General features: G+C 39.8%; 2 protein-coding genes across 3 annotated transcripts in view; one reads left to right on the plus strand and one right to left on the minus strand.

Moving 5' to 3' along the window:
- The window catches only part of LOC105468074 (family with sequence similarity 117 member B), a 139811-nt gene extending 125830 nt beyond the window's left edge, over nucleotides 1-13981 (plus strand). The window contains exons 7-8 of the mRNA XM_011718033.3: nucleotides 416-536; nucleotides 9692-13981. Of these exons, the coding sequence (XP_011716335.2) occupies nucleotides 416-536; nucleotides 9692-10010 (440 nt within the window). The 3' untranslated portion in view covers nucleotides 10011-13981. The remainder of the gene's footprint in view (nucleotides 1-415; nucleotides 537-9691) is intronic.
- Nucleotides 13750-17298, minus strand: part of LOC105468072 (islet cell autoantigen 1 like) — a 101451-nt gene continuing 97902 nt past the window's right edge. For both annotated transcript variants that reach the window (XR_979274.3, XM_011718031.3), the window contains one exon: nucleotides 13750-16546. Coding sequence is in view for 1 of the 2 variants with exons in the window: in XM_011718031.3 (XP_011716333.2) it covers nucleotides 16491-16546 (56 nt within the window). In the remaining variant the exon portion in view is untranslated. The remainder of the gene's footprint in view (nucleotides 16547-17298) is intronic.

The following is a 17298-nucleotide window of genomic DNA, read 5'->3' on the forward strand; positions in this document are numbered from 1 at the left end:
AGATTGTAACCAGAGGACAGAGAAATTGAACTGACAAATGCTGAGGCGCAGCCCAAGAATTAATCATCAGCAACCAGTGAAGAACCATTTCAGATATTTGTACTGGGAAAAATGGAAGTAGTGTTTGAGTGCATTTGTTTTGTATAGAGTAGAAATAAGGCAGCCAGCCAGGTCAGTGTTCACTACTGAGGCTTATGTGATACAGGCCTAGGCTGTGGTAATTGTAAGTGGAAGTGAAATAAATATTTTATTTGTATATGCATTTATTTAACAAACATTATCTCCTTGATGAAGAAAGCACTGTTCCTGCCCTCAAGTAGTTCACGGTGGGCTAGTCCAAGAACAATTAAATGTAGTATGACTGTATATTTATGTAGTTGTATTTTTTAGTAATCTAATGTGTCATTTCTTGCAGAGAATGGGAACAATTCTCCTTTGCCCAAATATGCAACCTCACCAAAACCTAACAACAGTTATATGTTCAAAAGGGAACCTCCTGAGGGCTGTGAAAGGGTCAAAGTCTTTGAGGAATGCTCGTAAGTATCCCTTCCACCACCCCGCAAAAAAAACTATTATGAGCTTTTTTTTTGAGATAGGATCTCACTCTGTCACCTAGGCTGGACTGCACTAATGCAGTCACAGGTCACACTGCAACCTCTACCTCCTAGGCTCCAGTGATCTTCCCGCCTCAACCTCCCAAGTAGCTGGGAATACAGATGCATGCCACTAACCTGGCTAATTGTGTGTGTTTTTTTTTTTTTTTTTTTTTTTTGAGATGGAGTCTCACTCTGACGCCCAGGCTGGAGTACAGTGCCACAATCTCGGCTCACTGCAATCTCTGCTTCCTGGGTTCACGCCATTCTCCTGCCGCAGCTTCCCGAGTAGCTGGGACCACAGGCACCCACAACCACGCCTGGCTAATTTTTTATATTTTTAGTAGAGGCGAGGTTTCACCGCATTGGCCAGGATGGTCTCGATCTCCTGACCCTGTGATCTGCCCGCCTCGGCCTACCAAAGTGTTGGGATTACAAGTGTGAGCCACTGCACCTGGCCTAGCCTGGCTAATTTTTTAAAGTTTGGAGAGACAGGGTCTCACTGTGTTGTCCAGGCTGGTCCCAAACTCCTGGGCACAAGCAATCCTCCTGCCTCAGCCTCCTGAAGTGCTGGGATTACAGGCATGGGCCACTGTGCCCAGCCTATTATCAGCATTTTTAAGTAAGCTGAAAGAATAGTATAGTGATCATTCATATATCTACAACCCAGATTAGATAATAGCTAACATTTTGCAGTATTTACTAAAAGTTACCACAGTACTGCTATGTAGCCACAGTATGATTATCACACCTTAGAATATTGACAGTAATGCTTAATATCAGCTAATACCCATTTGTTATTCAAATTTCCTTAGTTGTCTGCAAAACGTCTTTGTGGTTGTCATTTGTGACATGTATCCAGTCATGTTTACATGTTGAATTCAGCAGTATGTTTATTCCAGATAGACCATGAATCTCACCTAGTGTGGTTCCATTCTTTCAAGGAGGCTAGTCTGGGCAACATAGCAAGATCCATTCTCATAAATACATTTAAAATACACACACACCCCCCTACCTCACTGTGAGGAAGATAATCTAAGCAGGATTTTTTTTTTTTTTTTTTTTTTGAGAAAGAGTCTCACTCCGTCGCCCAGCCTGGAGTGCAGTGGCGCAATCTCGTCTCACTGCAAGCTCCACCTCCCTGGTTCACTCCATTCTCCTGCCTCAGCCTCCTGAGTGGCTGGGACTACAGGTGCCCGCCACCACGCCCGGCTAATTTATTGCATTTTTAGTAGAGACGGGGTTTCACTGTGTTAGCCAGGATGGTCTCGATCCCCTGACCTCGTGATCCACCCACCTTGGCCTCCCAAAGGGTGGGGATTACAGGCATGAGCCACCGCGCCCGGCCTAAGAAGGATTTTAAACTAACAGTAGTATCTAGTGCCCTTGGTATGTGATCACCTATATTCACATACTTCTTTTGGCTGGTACTCTAGTCAGCCACTCCTATTTTATTTTTATTTATTTATTTATTTATTTATTTATTTATTTATTTATTTTTAGTAGAGACGGGGTTTCACCGGGTTAGCCAGGATGGTCTCGATCTCCTGACCTCGTGATCCGCCCGTCTCGGCCTCCCAAAGTGCTGGGATTACAGGCTTGAGCCATCGCGCCCGGCCCACCACTCCTATTTTAAACTCATAAGTCGCCCAGAAAGTATACAGCCTGTGACTCCTTGCTTTATAAGTGATGACTAAGGATGTGAGGTTTGTGTGAGATTGAGCAAATTAGCTGAAGAATGTTATTTGGAGATACGATGACAGTGTTTAGCCCTCGCCGTCTAATTTCACTGTGGTTGCCAAGTCTGAAAGCCACCCTTTTTGGCTTTTTCTTACTGCGAATCCTGAAATACAACGTGGAGATTGTCCAGCCTTTTGCAGTTCACACAGTTTGTCATCGTCTTTTATCATGAACATCTTGGAGTGATTTGAAATATGGCATTCTAGGCCGGGCGTGGTGGCTCATGCCTGTAATCCCAGCACTTTGGGAGACCAAAGTGGGTGGATCACTGAGGTCAGGAGTTCGAGACCAGCCTGGCCAACATGGTGAAACACCATCTCTATTAAAAATACAAAAATTAGCTGGGCACAGTGGCACACGCCTGTAATAATCCCAGTTACTCGGGAGGCTGAGGCGGGAAAATTGCTTGAACCTGGGAGGTGGAGATTGCACTGAGCCAAGATTGTGCCATAGCACTCCAGCCTGGATGACAGAGGGAGACTGTCTCAAACCAAAAAAAAAAAAAAAAAAAAAAAAAAAGGCATTCTTTTGTTTCTCTTATGTGCTTTCTTGTCAGTGCTTCCTTTAACCTGAATTCTGAATAATGTAACCACACAAAGAGCATTGGTTTTGAATCCCTTTAACTTCTCTAGTAGGAAACACCAGTCTCCTATCTGCTTCTGTGACTGTAATTGAAAGCTCTTGTTTTAGCAACTGCTTATTTTAGGTTTTTTCACCATATTAGCCTATAAGTTTTAAGTGGTACTAGCTGAGAGTTTAAGCCAGTTTTATAGCAGATTTGTTCCATGGATTCCCTGCATTATAATCACCTGGGGAGTTAGTAGAAACTGTAGATTACAAGACCCTACCCCAGACTTAATGTATGGGTAAATATGGACGTAGGACATGACCTCTGCATCTTTATCAAGTAGCTCAGATGATTTTTCTGCCCAATATGAAAATACTGGCTTATACTTTTTTCATGAGTATTCTTAAGAAATTAGGTCATTGTTTTCACTGGTGTGGAAATCATGTTCCACTCCTTTCTGGCCTGTATACTTTCCATTGAGAAGTCTGTTGCCAGACAAATTGGAGCTCCTTTATATGTTGTTTGCTTCTTTCCTCTTGCTGCTTTTAGGATCTTCTCTTTGTCCTTGACTTTGAATGTTTGATTATTTTATGTCTTGGGGTAGTTGTTTTTGGGTCAAAGCTGTTTGGTGTTCCCTGACCTTCCTGTACCTGGGTATTTATATCTTTCTCAGGTTTTGGAAAGTTTTCTGTTATTACTTCTGAGAATAAGCTTTCTACCCCTTTGCTATCATTTAACTCCCTCTTGAAAAAACAATAATTCCTAGATTTGGTCTTTTGAGGTAATTTTCTGTATCTTGTAGATGGTCTTTGTTCCTTTTCATTCTTTTCCCTTTTTTCTCCTCTGACTGTATATTTCCAAATAGCCTGGCTTCAAGTTCACCAATTCTTTCCTGTTTGATTCATCTGTTTAGATCCTCTAATAAATTTTTTAGTTCTGCAAATGTATTTCTCAGTTCTAAGATTTGTTTGATTTTTAAAAATTATTTCAATCTCTTTGTTAAATTTATTTGATAAATTTCTGAATTGTTTTTTTTTTTTTTTTTTTTTTTTTTTTTGAGGCGGAGTCTCGCTCTGTCGCCCAGGCTGGAGTGCAGTGGCGCGATCTCGGCTCACTGCAAGCTCCGCCTCCCGGGTTCCCGCCATTCTCCTGCCTCAGCCTCCCGAGTAGCTGGGACTACAGGCGCCGCCACCACGCCGGCTAATTTTTTTTGTATTTTTAGTGGAGACGGGGTTTCATTGTGTCCGCCAGGATGGTCTCGATCTCCTGACCTCGTGATCCGCCCGTCTCGGCCTCCCAAAGTGCTGGGATTACAGGCTTGAGCCACCGCGCCCGGCCCTGAATTGTTTTTCTGTGTTATCTTGGAGATCACTGAGTTTTCTTAAAACTGCTATTTTGCGGCCGGGCGCGGTGGCTCAAGCCTGTAATCCCAGCACTTTGGGAGGCCGAGACGGCCGGATCACGAGGTCAGGAGATCGAGACCATCCTGGCGGACACGGTGAAACCCCGTCTCTACTACAAAATACAAAAAAAACTAGCCGGGCGAGGCGGCGGGCGCCTGTAGTCCTAGCTACTCGGGAGGCTGAGGCAGGAGAATGGCGTAAACCCGGGGGGCGGAGCTTGCAGTGAGCTGAGATCCGGCCACTGCACTCTAGCCCGGGCGACAGAGCCAGACTCCGTCTCAAAAAAAAAAAAAAACTGCTATTTTGAATTATTGGTTAGCAAATTCACATATTGGTGTCTCATTAGCATCAGTCACTGGTTCTTTGCTTTGTCCATTTAAGGAGGTCATGGTTCCCTGTTTATTCTTGTGGATTTAAGTTTGTCTTTGCATTGAAGGATTATTTATTCTAGTTTTCTCTGTCTGGCTTGTTTTGGTTTTTGTTACATATATTTGCTTACAGATTCTTCACTGCTAGATCGCTGCCTCCTTTTTGGCTCTGGGTGGCGCCTTAAACAGAGGTCCACATGAGTCTAGTAAACAACCTAAAGGCTGCTGCTCCTGAAGCAGGGAGGTCCCAATGCTCTCAGCAGCCTGGGAAAGCTAGGTCGGAGTTCCTGCCGAAGGAACCTGTGTGGTGCTGCCGAACCACTGTGATGTGGCATCTCCTTTCACCGAATTCCACAGCAGAGTTTCCAGGGCTGAGGATGGCATTTCTGCCTCCCGTCTTTGTCTTCGCCTTTCCTCGGGGATATTTTTCCTTTCATGTATTTACCATGTTTCCCATGGGTTAAGGCAGTGTCTTGTCAGGGAACCCAGGATTGTGGGGAAGCTAGTTGTCTACCCCAGTCTCACTTTTTCTGGTGTAGAAATCATGAATTGTGCTGGGCAGAATGAGGGTAGGGTTGTCACACATGTGGAAATCTGATTCTCAGTTTTTTCACTTCTCTGTGGCCCCAGGAACTGTCTCTTCATGTTTGAGTTCTTGGATATTGCTAGTAATAATCTCAGTAATAGATATTTGTTTTTGGTTTTCTGTGGCAGGGAGTGGAACCATGTGCTTCTTTACCACTATTTTGGAACTGGAAAGCAGAAATGGGCTTATTCTATTAGGTAAAAATCTGTTGGCCCAAATGTACTTTTTTGGAGTTGTGCCTGCCCCCCTCCACCGTCAACCCTGCTGAGACAGGTTCTCTGTCACCCAGGCTGGAGTGCAGTGTTGCAGTCAACAGCCCACTGCAGCCTCAACCTCCCCGGGCCCAGGCAATCCTCTCACCTCAGCCTCCCAATTAGCTGAGACTACAGGCATCCGCCACCACACCCAGCTAGTTTTTCTAGAGATGGGGTTTTGGCATGTGCCCAGGCTGGTCTTGAACTCCTGAGCTCAAGTGATCCACCTTCCTTGACCTCCTAAAGTGCTGGGATTATAGGCATGAGCCACTGTGTCTGGCCTGAGTTGAGCTCTTTGATTTACTCATTGGCCCTTAGGATTTGCCCAAGTGCTAAATGTAGAGATTTGGTTGCTTGACTCCAAAACATTTTGATTGTTTTTAAGAAATGACTTTAAATATTTGTTGGGTTGGTGGCATGAGCCACCATGCCCAGTCATATTACATGTTTTATGGCACATTGATCTGTTAGTAGAAGGTAAACCTATTTTTTTTTTAATGTAATGTTTATTATACATTTTACTGGTAGAAAGACTGTGTAACACAAATACACTATTAATATTTTAATTATGTTCCAAAGACAAATTAGCAGTAGTAACTAAGAGTGGATATCTAAGAAGTAATTTTAACTTTTTGTCAATAGAAGAAGTTACTCAAAGTCTTTTTAAAAAATTAGTCTCTTTTTGTCCTAGATATGTCAAAATTAGAGCAATAACCACTGTGCACACTACCATTAAAGCAAAAGTGGATTGCTGGTCCTGATACAATATTTCAGCTTTAGGCATTCTTTTAAGAATACTTTTCTCAGTAAGTCTTACTTTTGCTTTAAAGTACTAACTCTGACCTGAACTGGGGGGTCAGGATGGGGTAAGGAGTGATCTCTGATTTCTAGAAATGTATCTGTTTACCTGAAAGAAAACAGGTGGTTGGATTTGGGCCCAAAAAGGACAAAACCAGATTTTGTACTTCTGTCTCTATAATCTTTTTGATAATAGCACATACCGTAGCCATGTCATCTGTACTTAGTCCTTTTTAATGAAGTTGAATATACTCTTTCCTGATCCCAGCCAATGAAGTCCTTAGATTCTTACACATTATGGCTTCTTTGCAATATAGAGGCATTTTTTAGTTATATCTACTTTGAGACACAAGCCTTTTGGAATAACTGCTTAAGAAAAAGTAAAAATTTATAAATAGCTTGAGATTTTATTTTCTTTCTGTGTATGGTTTGTAAGTTGAAGAATGCTTTGAAGTAACGTTAGTATTTGCAGCTTCAACTAGCATACGTGTAGGTCACATATCCTGTGGTGGGTCATGTTTTTCTTGGATAATGCACTCTTGGAAGCCACAGAGGTTAGGAAAGTGATTCTTCTTGGTGGGTTGGGGTAATGACAGGAAGAAGGCACAAGGAGAGTTTTTTTGGTGCTTTATGTTATATTGGTGTTAATGTTCTGTTTCCTGATCTGATCAGTTAGACAAATTATTACTGTTTACATTATTTTGTGTGAGGTATATCGTAAGTCTGTTTTCATGAAATCTGCAAGGAAGTTAAATGGTTTTTTAGATTCCTGTCATTAAAAAAACAATTCCAGATCAAAAACTTTATCTAAATCAGGAAGCTTATACTTCAGAAATGTCAAGTTTCATCCCAGAGACCTATTAGCAGCCACAAGTCTTAAGTCTTTTTTTTTTTTTTTTTTTTTTTTTATGAGACAGAGTCTCTCTCTGTTGCCCAGGCTGGAGTGCAGTGGCGCGATCTCTGCTCCCTGCAAGCTCCGCCTCCTGGGTTCACACCATTCTCCTGCCTCAGCCTCCCGAGTAGCTGGGACTACAGGCGCCCGCCACCATGCCTGGCTAGTTTTTTATATTTTTAGTAGAGACGGGGTTTCACTGTGTTAGCCAGGATGGTCTCGATCTCCTGACCTCATTATCTTCCCACCTTGACCTTCCAAGGTGCTGGGATTACAGGCGTGAGCCACCGTGCCTGGCCATCTTAAGTCATTTTTAAGAAGATAACCTCAAACAAATAAGTTAATGAAAATTTTTAGGCCTCATTTGGATGGAAGTGTTAAAATTAACTTGCCTTTTCATTTTCTACAAGAAATTTTTCATTTTACAAGAATGAAAGTTAACTTTGGTAATTCTGTCCTCAAAGGAAAATTTAGGCATTATTTCATTATGGAAACATAACCTCACCTTCCTCACGTTCAGTGTATTGAAAATCATGCTCTCAGACAGTAAAAATAGAAGGGTGTGTGTTGTTCTTATCAGTAATATACCCAGATATACTTGTGGCACTAAAAGTACTCAACTATTCAGCAAAGAATAGTGCCCAAGTTGAACATAACTTACATGATGTATTTTTCTTTGTTCTGAATTGTTATGTTTGCCAAAGCTCTCCATAGTGTTCACTGTTAATAAAATCTGCCCACCTAATCATTGTCTACTTGGAACACACATCTTTTTGGTGTCCACTCCCCATCTGCTGTTTACTCATTCTTCAAAACCCAGCTCGGGAGGTTGCTACCAAACCCTCCCTCTTCCTACAGGCCACAGGTTATCCACCCCCTTGTGCTACTTCTAAACTTTTTTATAAACCTTTGTTATCATGCCTGTTAGATTCTCTTGTGGAGGTCTTAACCTCTTCTGTGCTGTGGACAACTTTGGTAGTCTGTCTGGTAAAGCTTGCGGATCCCTTCTCTGAATAATGTTTTAAATGCATCATATACCCAAGATTATAAAGGCAGCTAGTTATGTGGAAACACAGCTCTGTCCCCATCACTCCTCACTCCACAAGAACTATAAATTTAGTCCATCTCCTCCTTGTGGATTGTTTCAACTTTGTATCCTCAGAATTTAGTGCACACTTGCATTTTTATTGAAGATTTAGATTTTTTTTGTTTTGGTTTTTGTTTTGGTTTTTGTTTTTTTGAGACAGGGTCTTGCTCTGCTGCCCAGGCTGGAGTGCAGTGGCCCAATTATGGCTCACTACAACCTCCACCTCCCAGGGTCAAGCTATCCTCCCATCTCAGCCTCTCAAGTAGCTGGGGCTACAGGTGCATACCACCACACTATTGTTTTTAAAGGTTTTTATAAAGACGAGGTCTCACTATGTTGCCCAGGCTGGTCTGGAACTCCTGGGTTCAAGTAAGCCTCCCCGCTCAGAATCCCAAAGTTGTAGAATTAGTGAACCAACACGGCTGACTGATTTAGATTTTTAATGTCATTGGAAGAGATGAGAATCAACCTAAGTCTTGATTTATTTAGGTTCTCCCACCTTAGTTTTTTGGCATTTCCGTGTTACTTTAACAATGTAGTTTTTTTATACTTTTAATTTTCATGAAATACCATTAATACCAATATCTTTTTCAACAATTTGGGTTTTCAGGAGGACCTAGGAAAAGGGAAGAATTTGGCTTTAATAAAAAACTTTCAAAGCAAAGGAGTTTTTATTTTGATTTCACATTTATATTATATTGCTCAGAAAACACTTTAATAATTAAACTTTCAAAGCAAAGGAGTTTTTATTTTGATTTCACATTTATATTATATTGCTCAGAAAACTATCATGGTTAATTCAAAGAATTGTTTCCATCAAAGAGATTTTTACAAGCACTTGAAGAGAAAAGCCATGCCTGCCATAGTTTTAGTCATGCAATGGTGGAACTTAGCAAAAGATGGACATTGTATAGCTTTGATTTCCTTACTGCCTCCTTCCAGTATACTACAGACCTTGGGAAAAATCATGGCCGTGGAATATACCATACATAAAGGCATACATGTCTTTAAACATCTAGATTTTCTTTTGCTATAGGAAATGCATTATTCCCTTGACTGTCTTAGCTCTTCATTACATGCAGTGCTCATGGGGCTGAGCCGCCTGCATGGTAACGGGGCTGTTGAGGGAACTGAAAGCAGCATTGATGATGGGGGCTTCTTGCATTCTAAGATACATATGTTGAATCCTGTGTCAGATAGCACTTTGGTCCTTGGTGTTTGAAGCTTTTGACAGAGCTTGAGTTTTAAATTCCTTTTCTGTGCTGTAAGTTAACTGTTTTTTAAAAATAAAAGAGCTTGTTTCCAAGTTTTTTTTTTTGTTTTTTTTTTTTTTTTTGTTGTTGTTGTTTTTTTATTAAAGTTCTGTGACTTAAAAGCATTGGGTTGTCTGTTCTGTGTCTAGGCCAAAACAGCTTCATGAAATCCCAGCCTTTTATTGTCCTGACAAAAACAAGGTGAATTTCATTCCTAAAAGTGGATCTGCTTTCTGCCTCGTCAGCATCCTCAAGCCACTCCTTCCCACCCCAGATCTTACACTCAAGGGCTCTGGCCACAGCCTGACAGTCACCACTGGCATGGCAACCACTCTGCTGCAGCCTATTGCTGTGGCCTCCCTGTCTACAAACACAGAGCAAGACCGAGTCTCTCGAGGAACAAGTACAGTCATGCCATCAGCTTCTCTACTCCCACCACCAGAACCAATTGAGGAAGCTGAAGGATAGGTCACAGTGCAAAGTGGCTGTTGTTCTGGGAAATTGGAAACCTCCTCAGATCACTGGACTCTGATGGCATCGTGCACTTCTGGCCAGCTGTGGTGTGCTCCAGCTCTCCAGTGACATGTGACGGTGAGGCTTCTGGAAGAAAGGATCCCCCATGATGGCTCTGCCTGACTTGTGAACGCCAACCCTCAGTGCTTAGCCTGCTTTTTATCAAAGCACTGATTGCAACAAGAAAGGTCTCATTCTTTACCTTTGGAGAGACAATATCACGTTTTTGTTTTCGAATTAGACTTCTTTAAAACACACACACACACACACACACACACACACACACCCGATCCTTGCCAACATGATTCCTAAAGGGAGATGTGACTGATGCTGCAAGAACCATCTTTTCTATGAAAATGACTATTTTATAATATACCAATGTTACATTTTCTGAAACATAGCAAACAGGATGTTCAAAAGTTTCTTTGGTGGCCTCTGTTTCTTGTTCCCTTTCTAGATGTGTGCTTTTCTCAGCTGTTTTCAGCTTTGGGACCAAAGGGATTGTTGATGTTTTCCCAGCAATCTTAATCTCATGACTATGTTCTTCTCCCAAACAAGGATTGATAGGTAAATGCATTGAACAAGTATATATAAAAAGAGATAAAAAGCAATATTCGTACATTATGTGATTTATGTTTTTTGATGTCAAAAGTTTGTGCTTTGGGTGAAATATTTGTATAACTGCTGTTTCTTCACTACTCCTGTACACATTTCACCATGTGGTCAGAAAAATTGTAGTCCGAAGACAAGTGCTTTAATATGTTTTCACCCATATTGGAACTTGATTTAAAAGTCAGTGAGCCGAAAGGAAACTATCCAGTGTTGATTGATAGCTAAGAGTAAGGAGCCCCTTTGGTTTTCTGTGATATATATATAATATCACACGCTCTCCTTCCTTCACCACAGGTGTTATTCTACCTTTAATCATCACTGTATCATAGCCCCAAAGAGATCCTGAAATGGCTGTGCATGGATTTCCTCCTTTGCCCTTGTGATGTTGTTGTCTTGTGGATTTGGTCGGGCTAGTAGTTTGCCAGGAGTGTAATCCGGTGGATAGTGATCCGAACTGTAGCCGCAGAATCCTGTGACTGACATTTTCTTTGTGGTGGTGGTTGGCCCTGAGATTTGTTGCCTACAGATTTTGCTAATTTACCCCCTAACAATCCACATAGTGGGGAAAATAGACAAGAACTTGAGTATGAATGGTAAGCGCCTTTGAAAACTCCATACAGTTTTTGATTTGGACTCATCCTAATATAAATCACTACCAGTATCACATGGTATCAGTATTTGATTTCTGGATATATGGTAGTGAGATTAAGGAGCAGCTTTTTTTTTTTTTTTGAGATGGAGTTTCACTTTTGTTGCCCAGGCTGGAGTGCAATGGCGCGATCTCGGTTCACTACAATCTCTGTCTCCTGGGTTCAAGCAATTCTCTTGCCTTAGCCTCCCAAGTAGCTGGGATTACAGGCACGTGCCACCACACCCAGCTAATTTTGTATTTTTAGTAGAGATGGAGTTTCACCATGTTGGTCAGGCTGGTCTCGAACTCCCGGCCTCAGGTGATCTGCTCGTCTCGGCCTCCCAAAGTGTTGGGATTACAGGTGTGAGCCACTGCACTGGCCAGGAACAGCTCTTTTTAAAAGTGAGTTTCAGTAAACAGTACTGAATAAAAGCATCCTTTTCATATCTTCATATACTACTTTATAATGCAATAATTTACTGTTCCTATACATATTATAGGCAGAAAAAGTTTTTAAATCCTTATAAAAAGGATACAGTTTAGAAGGTTAATATGTCAGCTTACCCAGACATATTCTATCAAGGAAAACCTAGTGGTAGCAATAAATCTTCGGAAAGGACTTCTTATACTCATGTACCTTTAAAACATCTAAGTAATTTAAAATAAGCCCTGTTGAGTTTAAAATCGAGATGTATTGAGGTAAAACAGATAAATTCAAACATTTGAATAAATCTGTCAAGTTTTAGATGGTAGGATTGATGAACTTTGGTAGTTTCTCAATCCAAAACTAATTTATTTGGAACTAGTATGTTATGGCTTCTCAGTCATTAAAAGCTCAGTTATTTGGGGTCCACACTTTCTCACTGAGACCCTTGATATTTTGCCGCCTTTGTTATGCATTATAACTTGACTGTATCACCACTGAGTATCTGCTGTACCAGAAGTTCAGAAGAAAAGGTACAACTGAAATCAGAATGGGGGTAGAGGAAGTTAAAAACAATTTATTTAAAAAGAAACTTTGGTTTTTTGATGACTTGAATTCTGTTAAATCTGTGTTCCTGGCCTTGCACTTCTGTTCCTCTTCCATCTCCATCCTTGCTGGTCACAATGGCATTTTAGAACTAGAATGCCACGCTGCAGAGGTTTTCTCTTTTGCTCTGTTGTGCATATTTGTCCAATTCATATCTTTCTGTGGAGTCTCATATATCCTTAATCTAAAGTAACTTAAAATTGGAATGGAAGAACAAGTTTCACAATTATTTACAGTCTTATAAATAGAACTTCTAGTCTAATGTTTGGTTGTAAGGAGAATGTGAATTTGCAGGTAAATGAATTGTATGGCAACCAGACAGATCCCTGGGGTTTGGGAGAAATAGAGCTTGAGATTTCAAAAAAAAGGTACAAGGTACAAAACAACTCTAACTGCCAGTGCCAAAGGGCTAATTTTTAAGCATGTAAGCTTTATCACAGTCTTGAAAAAACATTAACCATAGGTTTATTCAGCTGTTTTATTTAACCCTTAGTTCCCTGGTGGTTGATTTTTTTTTTTTAATGGGTCTTCAGCTTTCCAGTGAAATGTGACACTCTCAATAGAATGCATAATGTTGGTTTCTAAAATTACACTCCATAATTATTGTTATTCTGTAGAAAACTGTACAGAAGGTAAATAGAATAGCTTCAATGGGAATATAATTTAAAATTTTTTAATTTTATAAAAATTTACTTCCATTGCATTAAAAGAAATGGGTAGCATGTGTCTTTCAGAGAAAGGAGCTATTTGGTTATTCACTTTGTCAATCTTAGTTATTTTTTAATCTTTAAACAATTTCTTCTTTGTGATGATAAAAATTATATAAATTTACTGTTTCTGATCATGACTGAGTCTATTACTTGTCATGGCTTTTGTAAGCAACTGTGTTTTAAAAATACCGGTTTTGCCTCTTTGGTTATACGTGGTGAGCATGGATGTCAAGATTATTTTTCAACGAAATTATTCAATTTGTTTTATATTTCTTATACTTCATACTTATGACCACAGTCCAAATCAGTCTTTTAGAAGGTGCTCTTGCTAACTGTGGAATATTTCACAACATGAAAGTCCTTTTTCTCCACTTTCAGTGGTTGGCTTTCACTGAAAGAAAGTGTAAAAAAAGGCAGAATTTATAGCTTTCACTATGTCCAAGACTAGGACTGGGTTATAAAGATTTTCTTTTGTGAAGGAAAATAAAAGAAAATTTGCCAGTACTGCATTGACTTTACTATTGTAAACTTAAGATTCATTCCTTAGTGCTTGGAATTTTGATGTCTCAAAACCAGATGAGTGGAAGTGCTGAATTTGCAAAATAAAGCTAAGAATGCTTAACTCCGCACTTTAAGGTTTAAGTTATACTCTGACCAAATTGATCAGCAGAGCAGCCCTGAACAGCATTTTGTTTATACAGTCTTGTTGAAGAATAGAATTTTTTTAACCCTCCATTTTTTGTCTCTGTGGAAGCTGTGTAACTCTTTTTAAAACACGATTTAAAACATTTTGTTATTCTAACAATTCTTTCAAAAAACAGCATTTCCAATGGTAATCGGTATTGTTACGCTGTTACTTATGTATTCCCTGTACCTGAACACTTGTTGCTGCCTCACAAGAAAATAGAACTTTTATGTTAAAAATAAAGTCTGTTCTTCTTGAGTTTTTTTCTGTGAATTTTTATGAATATTGTCCAAATTCAATTACATTTCTTTTTGGACTGGTTATTTAGCTTTTAAGTGGTACATTGTTTTTCTCAAACTAATAGAAAAATGTGTTTGTGTTCAGCAGCAGGTTCCTTGCTACCCCTCACTTGACCTAGAACTGAAGGTACCTGCTCTTTGGGGTAAGTGCTAGGCACACATTGACATCTAAGCAGCAGAGAGAGATACCCGTGTGTGAGGAATTCACTGCTTCACAGTTTTGTTAGAGGTAACTTAGCTGGGGCAGTTACCTAAATTCAATATAAAGTACATAAAGAGGAGTTTTTTTGTTTTGTTAATTCTTGGTAATTCAGCCACATTCTTTCTTTGTGACAGTGTCTTATATATGCAAGACAGTCGTTCAGTTTCAGGGGACCGTTGTTGAGTTTTGGGGGTTTTGTCTGTATCCACACAACAGAGCTGGTCAGAAGGCTACATTGTAATAACTTAGAAAGTAGGGACACATTTTAAGTGACATACGTCACAGTAATTTTGCCACCATGCCTGGCTAATTTTTATATAAATTTATTTTATTTATTTTCGTAGAGACAAGGTCTTGTCACATTGCCTAGGCGGGTCTCAAACTCCTGGCCTCAAGTGATCCTCCCATCTCTGCCTCCCAAAGTGCTGGGCTCAAGGGATCCTGCCGCCTCTGCCTCCCAAGTGGTTGGGACCACAGGTATGTGCCACCATGCCTGGCTAATTTTTATATAAAATTATTTAATTTTTTTTTTCATAGAGACAAGGTCTTGCCACATTGCTTAGGCTGGTCTCGAACTCCTGGCCTCAAGTGATCCACCTCTGTCTCCCAAAGTGCTGGGATTATAGGTGTGAGCCATTGTGCCTAACCTGTTAACATTTTTGAAATATTATTTCTGAGCAAAAAAGTTAACCAGAGTTTGAGGATAGCTAATGTATTTACACAGTAATTTAACATAGTATCAAATGCAAAGAGAATTCTAAAATTGGCACGTAAAGTTTTCTCCCTTTCTTTCTCAGTGTTCCCCCACACCCACCTTTAAAGAGGTTGAGGAGAGCAAATATGTGAAATACAGTCCTTGTAGTCTCTTCTTCGTAGTACTTTCCCTGCTAATGTGTAACAGATACTGGTTTTTTTCCTTTGCTAAGATTAGGTGTGCTTTTAAAATATATTTTAGTATGATAATGCCAATAGCCTTTGTAGCTCTTTGATTCAGTGTTTTCCCAACTGTTTGGGTCTTGAAATGAATTAAATGGGTTCAACCAACTTTTAAAACAAGAAACAGAACAGAAAACATAAGTATATTCGTACATAAGGAGAATATTTTTCACGTGTAAAACTTTTTGTTAGATGTATATACATATGTCCTAGCTTGTCGTATAAAAAGTATTTCTTACTGAAGGTTGTATTAAAACAATATGAAGAATATTGCTGTATCTACAGCTTTTAGGTTTGTCTGGTATCTTAATGCAGAAATGAGACTGGAGTCTTCAAGACATTGTTTCTACTTCCCTTTAATACGTAGCTCCAAAATGTCTAGGTTTTATAAAACCAAAAACCAGAATAATTCTCTTTCATCATTTTGCATCATCCTCAAATTGAGAATTTATCTCCAATGTTCTAACTTTGATTTTATGCAGTAGTGTGGATTAGTCCTGCTGAATCATTGTTTTATAGAAGACTATCTTGGAGGCTCTGATAGTTAAAAACCAGGAGTATAACCATTTGTCTCAATTCTATATCTTAAGTAACTATTTTTTAGATTGTTGGGATAATTGAGAGGAGAAATAGAGAAAGTCCTAGATTTAGGGCCACAATTTGGGTGCTAGTTCTGGCTCTGATACTTAATGTTCATGGGATCTTGGGCCAAGAAGTCACCTTTGTGAACCTGTTTTATTTGTGTGATTAAGGAAATGCTGACAATAGTGCTATCACTTAGAAAATATGAAGACATGAAACTGTAAGCAGACATTATCTGCCTTCATATTGGGTAAGTTTATTCATTCCATGGGGGAGCCAGTGGTTTTTGGTCATGGAAAGTGTTCTCATAAAATTCATTTTAGCCTGTAAAGTTTAAAATTGTCAAAGATAAACTGAAATTGTAATAAAAATTGATAATGCCTATTGATAGCTTACCAAATATCAGACACTTTACATATTACTTTTACCCTAATCTTTATAATAACCCTTTGAAGCTGGGTACTGCTATTTTTACTATCATACAGATAACAAAATTGGAATTAGGTTAACTTTTCCACGGTCACACATCTGGGAAATTTCAGAGACTGGCTTTGAACCAAGTCCGACTCTGGAATTCAGAGTTAATCACAAAGTCTTACTGCTATTTTGCTTGCACCAGTGACACTGATAAAATAAGATGTTGGAGTCACTGCAGATTATGTGACATTGGGCCACGCTGCCTTGTTCTTTGTGATCCTCTTCATTGCTACAGCTGCTGGCAGCGTAGTTCAGAGGGCCAAAAGAATGATCAAGCACATTGGTGACAGACATTCTCAAACTCTTTGGTTTTTAATGTTGCTATAGCTGCAAAAAATAAAAAGAAATACTCTTTAATTTGGGGAGCATATCTTTTAGAGAGGCAAAAACTGTTACAGTCACATTTCTGGTGGATTTTTAAATTCACCTGGCTTTTTTGAGGGAAAGACTTACATAGTTGGGTTTTTTTGTTTTTGTTTTTGTTTTGTTTTGAGACGGAGTTTCGCTCTGTTGCCCAGGCTGGAGTGTGGTAGGCAATCTTGGCTCACTGCAAGCTCCACCTCCTGGGTTCAAGCAATTCTCCTGCCTCAGCCTCCCCAGTAGCTGAGATTACAGGCAGCTGCCACCACGCCTGGCTAATTTTTGTATTTTGTATTTTTAGTAGAGACGGGGTTGCAGCATGCTGGCCAGGCTGGTCTCGAACTCTCAACCTCAGGTGATCTACCTGCCTCAGCCTCCTGGAGTGCTGGGATTACAGGTGTGAGCCACCGCACCTGGCCTGTAATTGGTTTTTAAATCTCTGTGACTTGGTATGCCCATTTAAGAGAGAGGGGACAGTAAAATCATCTGGATCACAATTCAAATGTGTGCTTGAAGGCACTACAAAAAAAATAACCAAAAATATGTTAGTAGTGGTTATTCCTAGATGGTAGTGCTATGGCTGATTTTTTTCTTCTAGAAGATACTACTTTAAAATGAGAAAAAAGAAACAACTTTTTCTTTCATGTTTTTTTAGGTTATGGTCAGTGAGGTTTAGCCACAAGAGAGATCACAGGAGAGACACAGAAAAAAATGTTGTA

This window comes from Macaca nemestrina, chromosome 11, assembly GCF_043159975.1.
Source record: "Macaca nemestrina isolate mMacNem1 chromosome 11, mMacNem.hap1, whole genome shotgun sequence".
Taxonomy (NCBI): domain Eukaryota; kingdom Metazoa; phylum Chordata; class Mammalia; order Primates; family Cercopithecidae; genus Macaca; species Macaca nemestrina.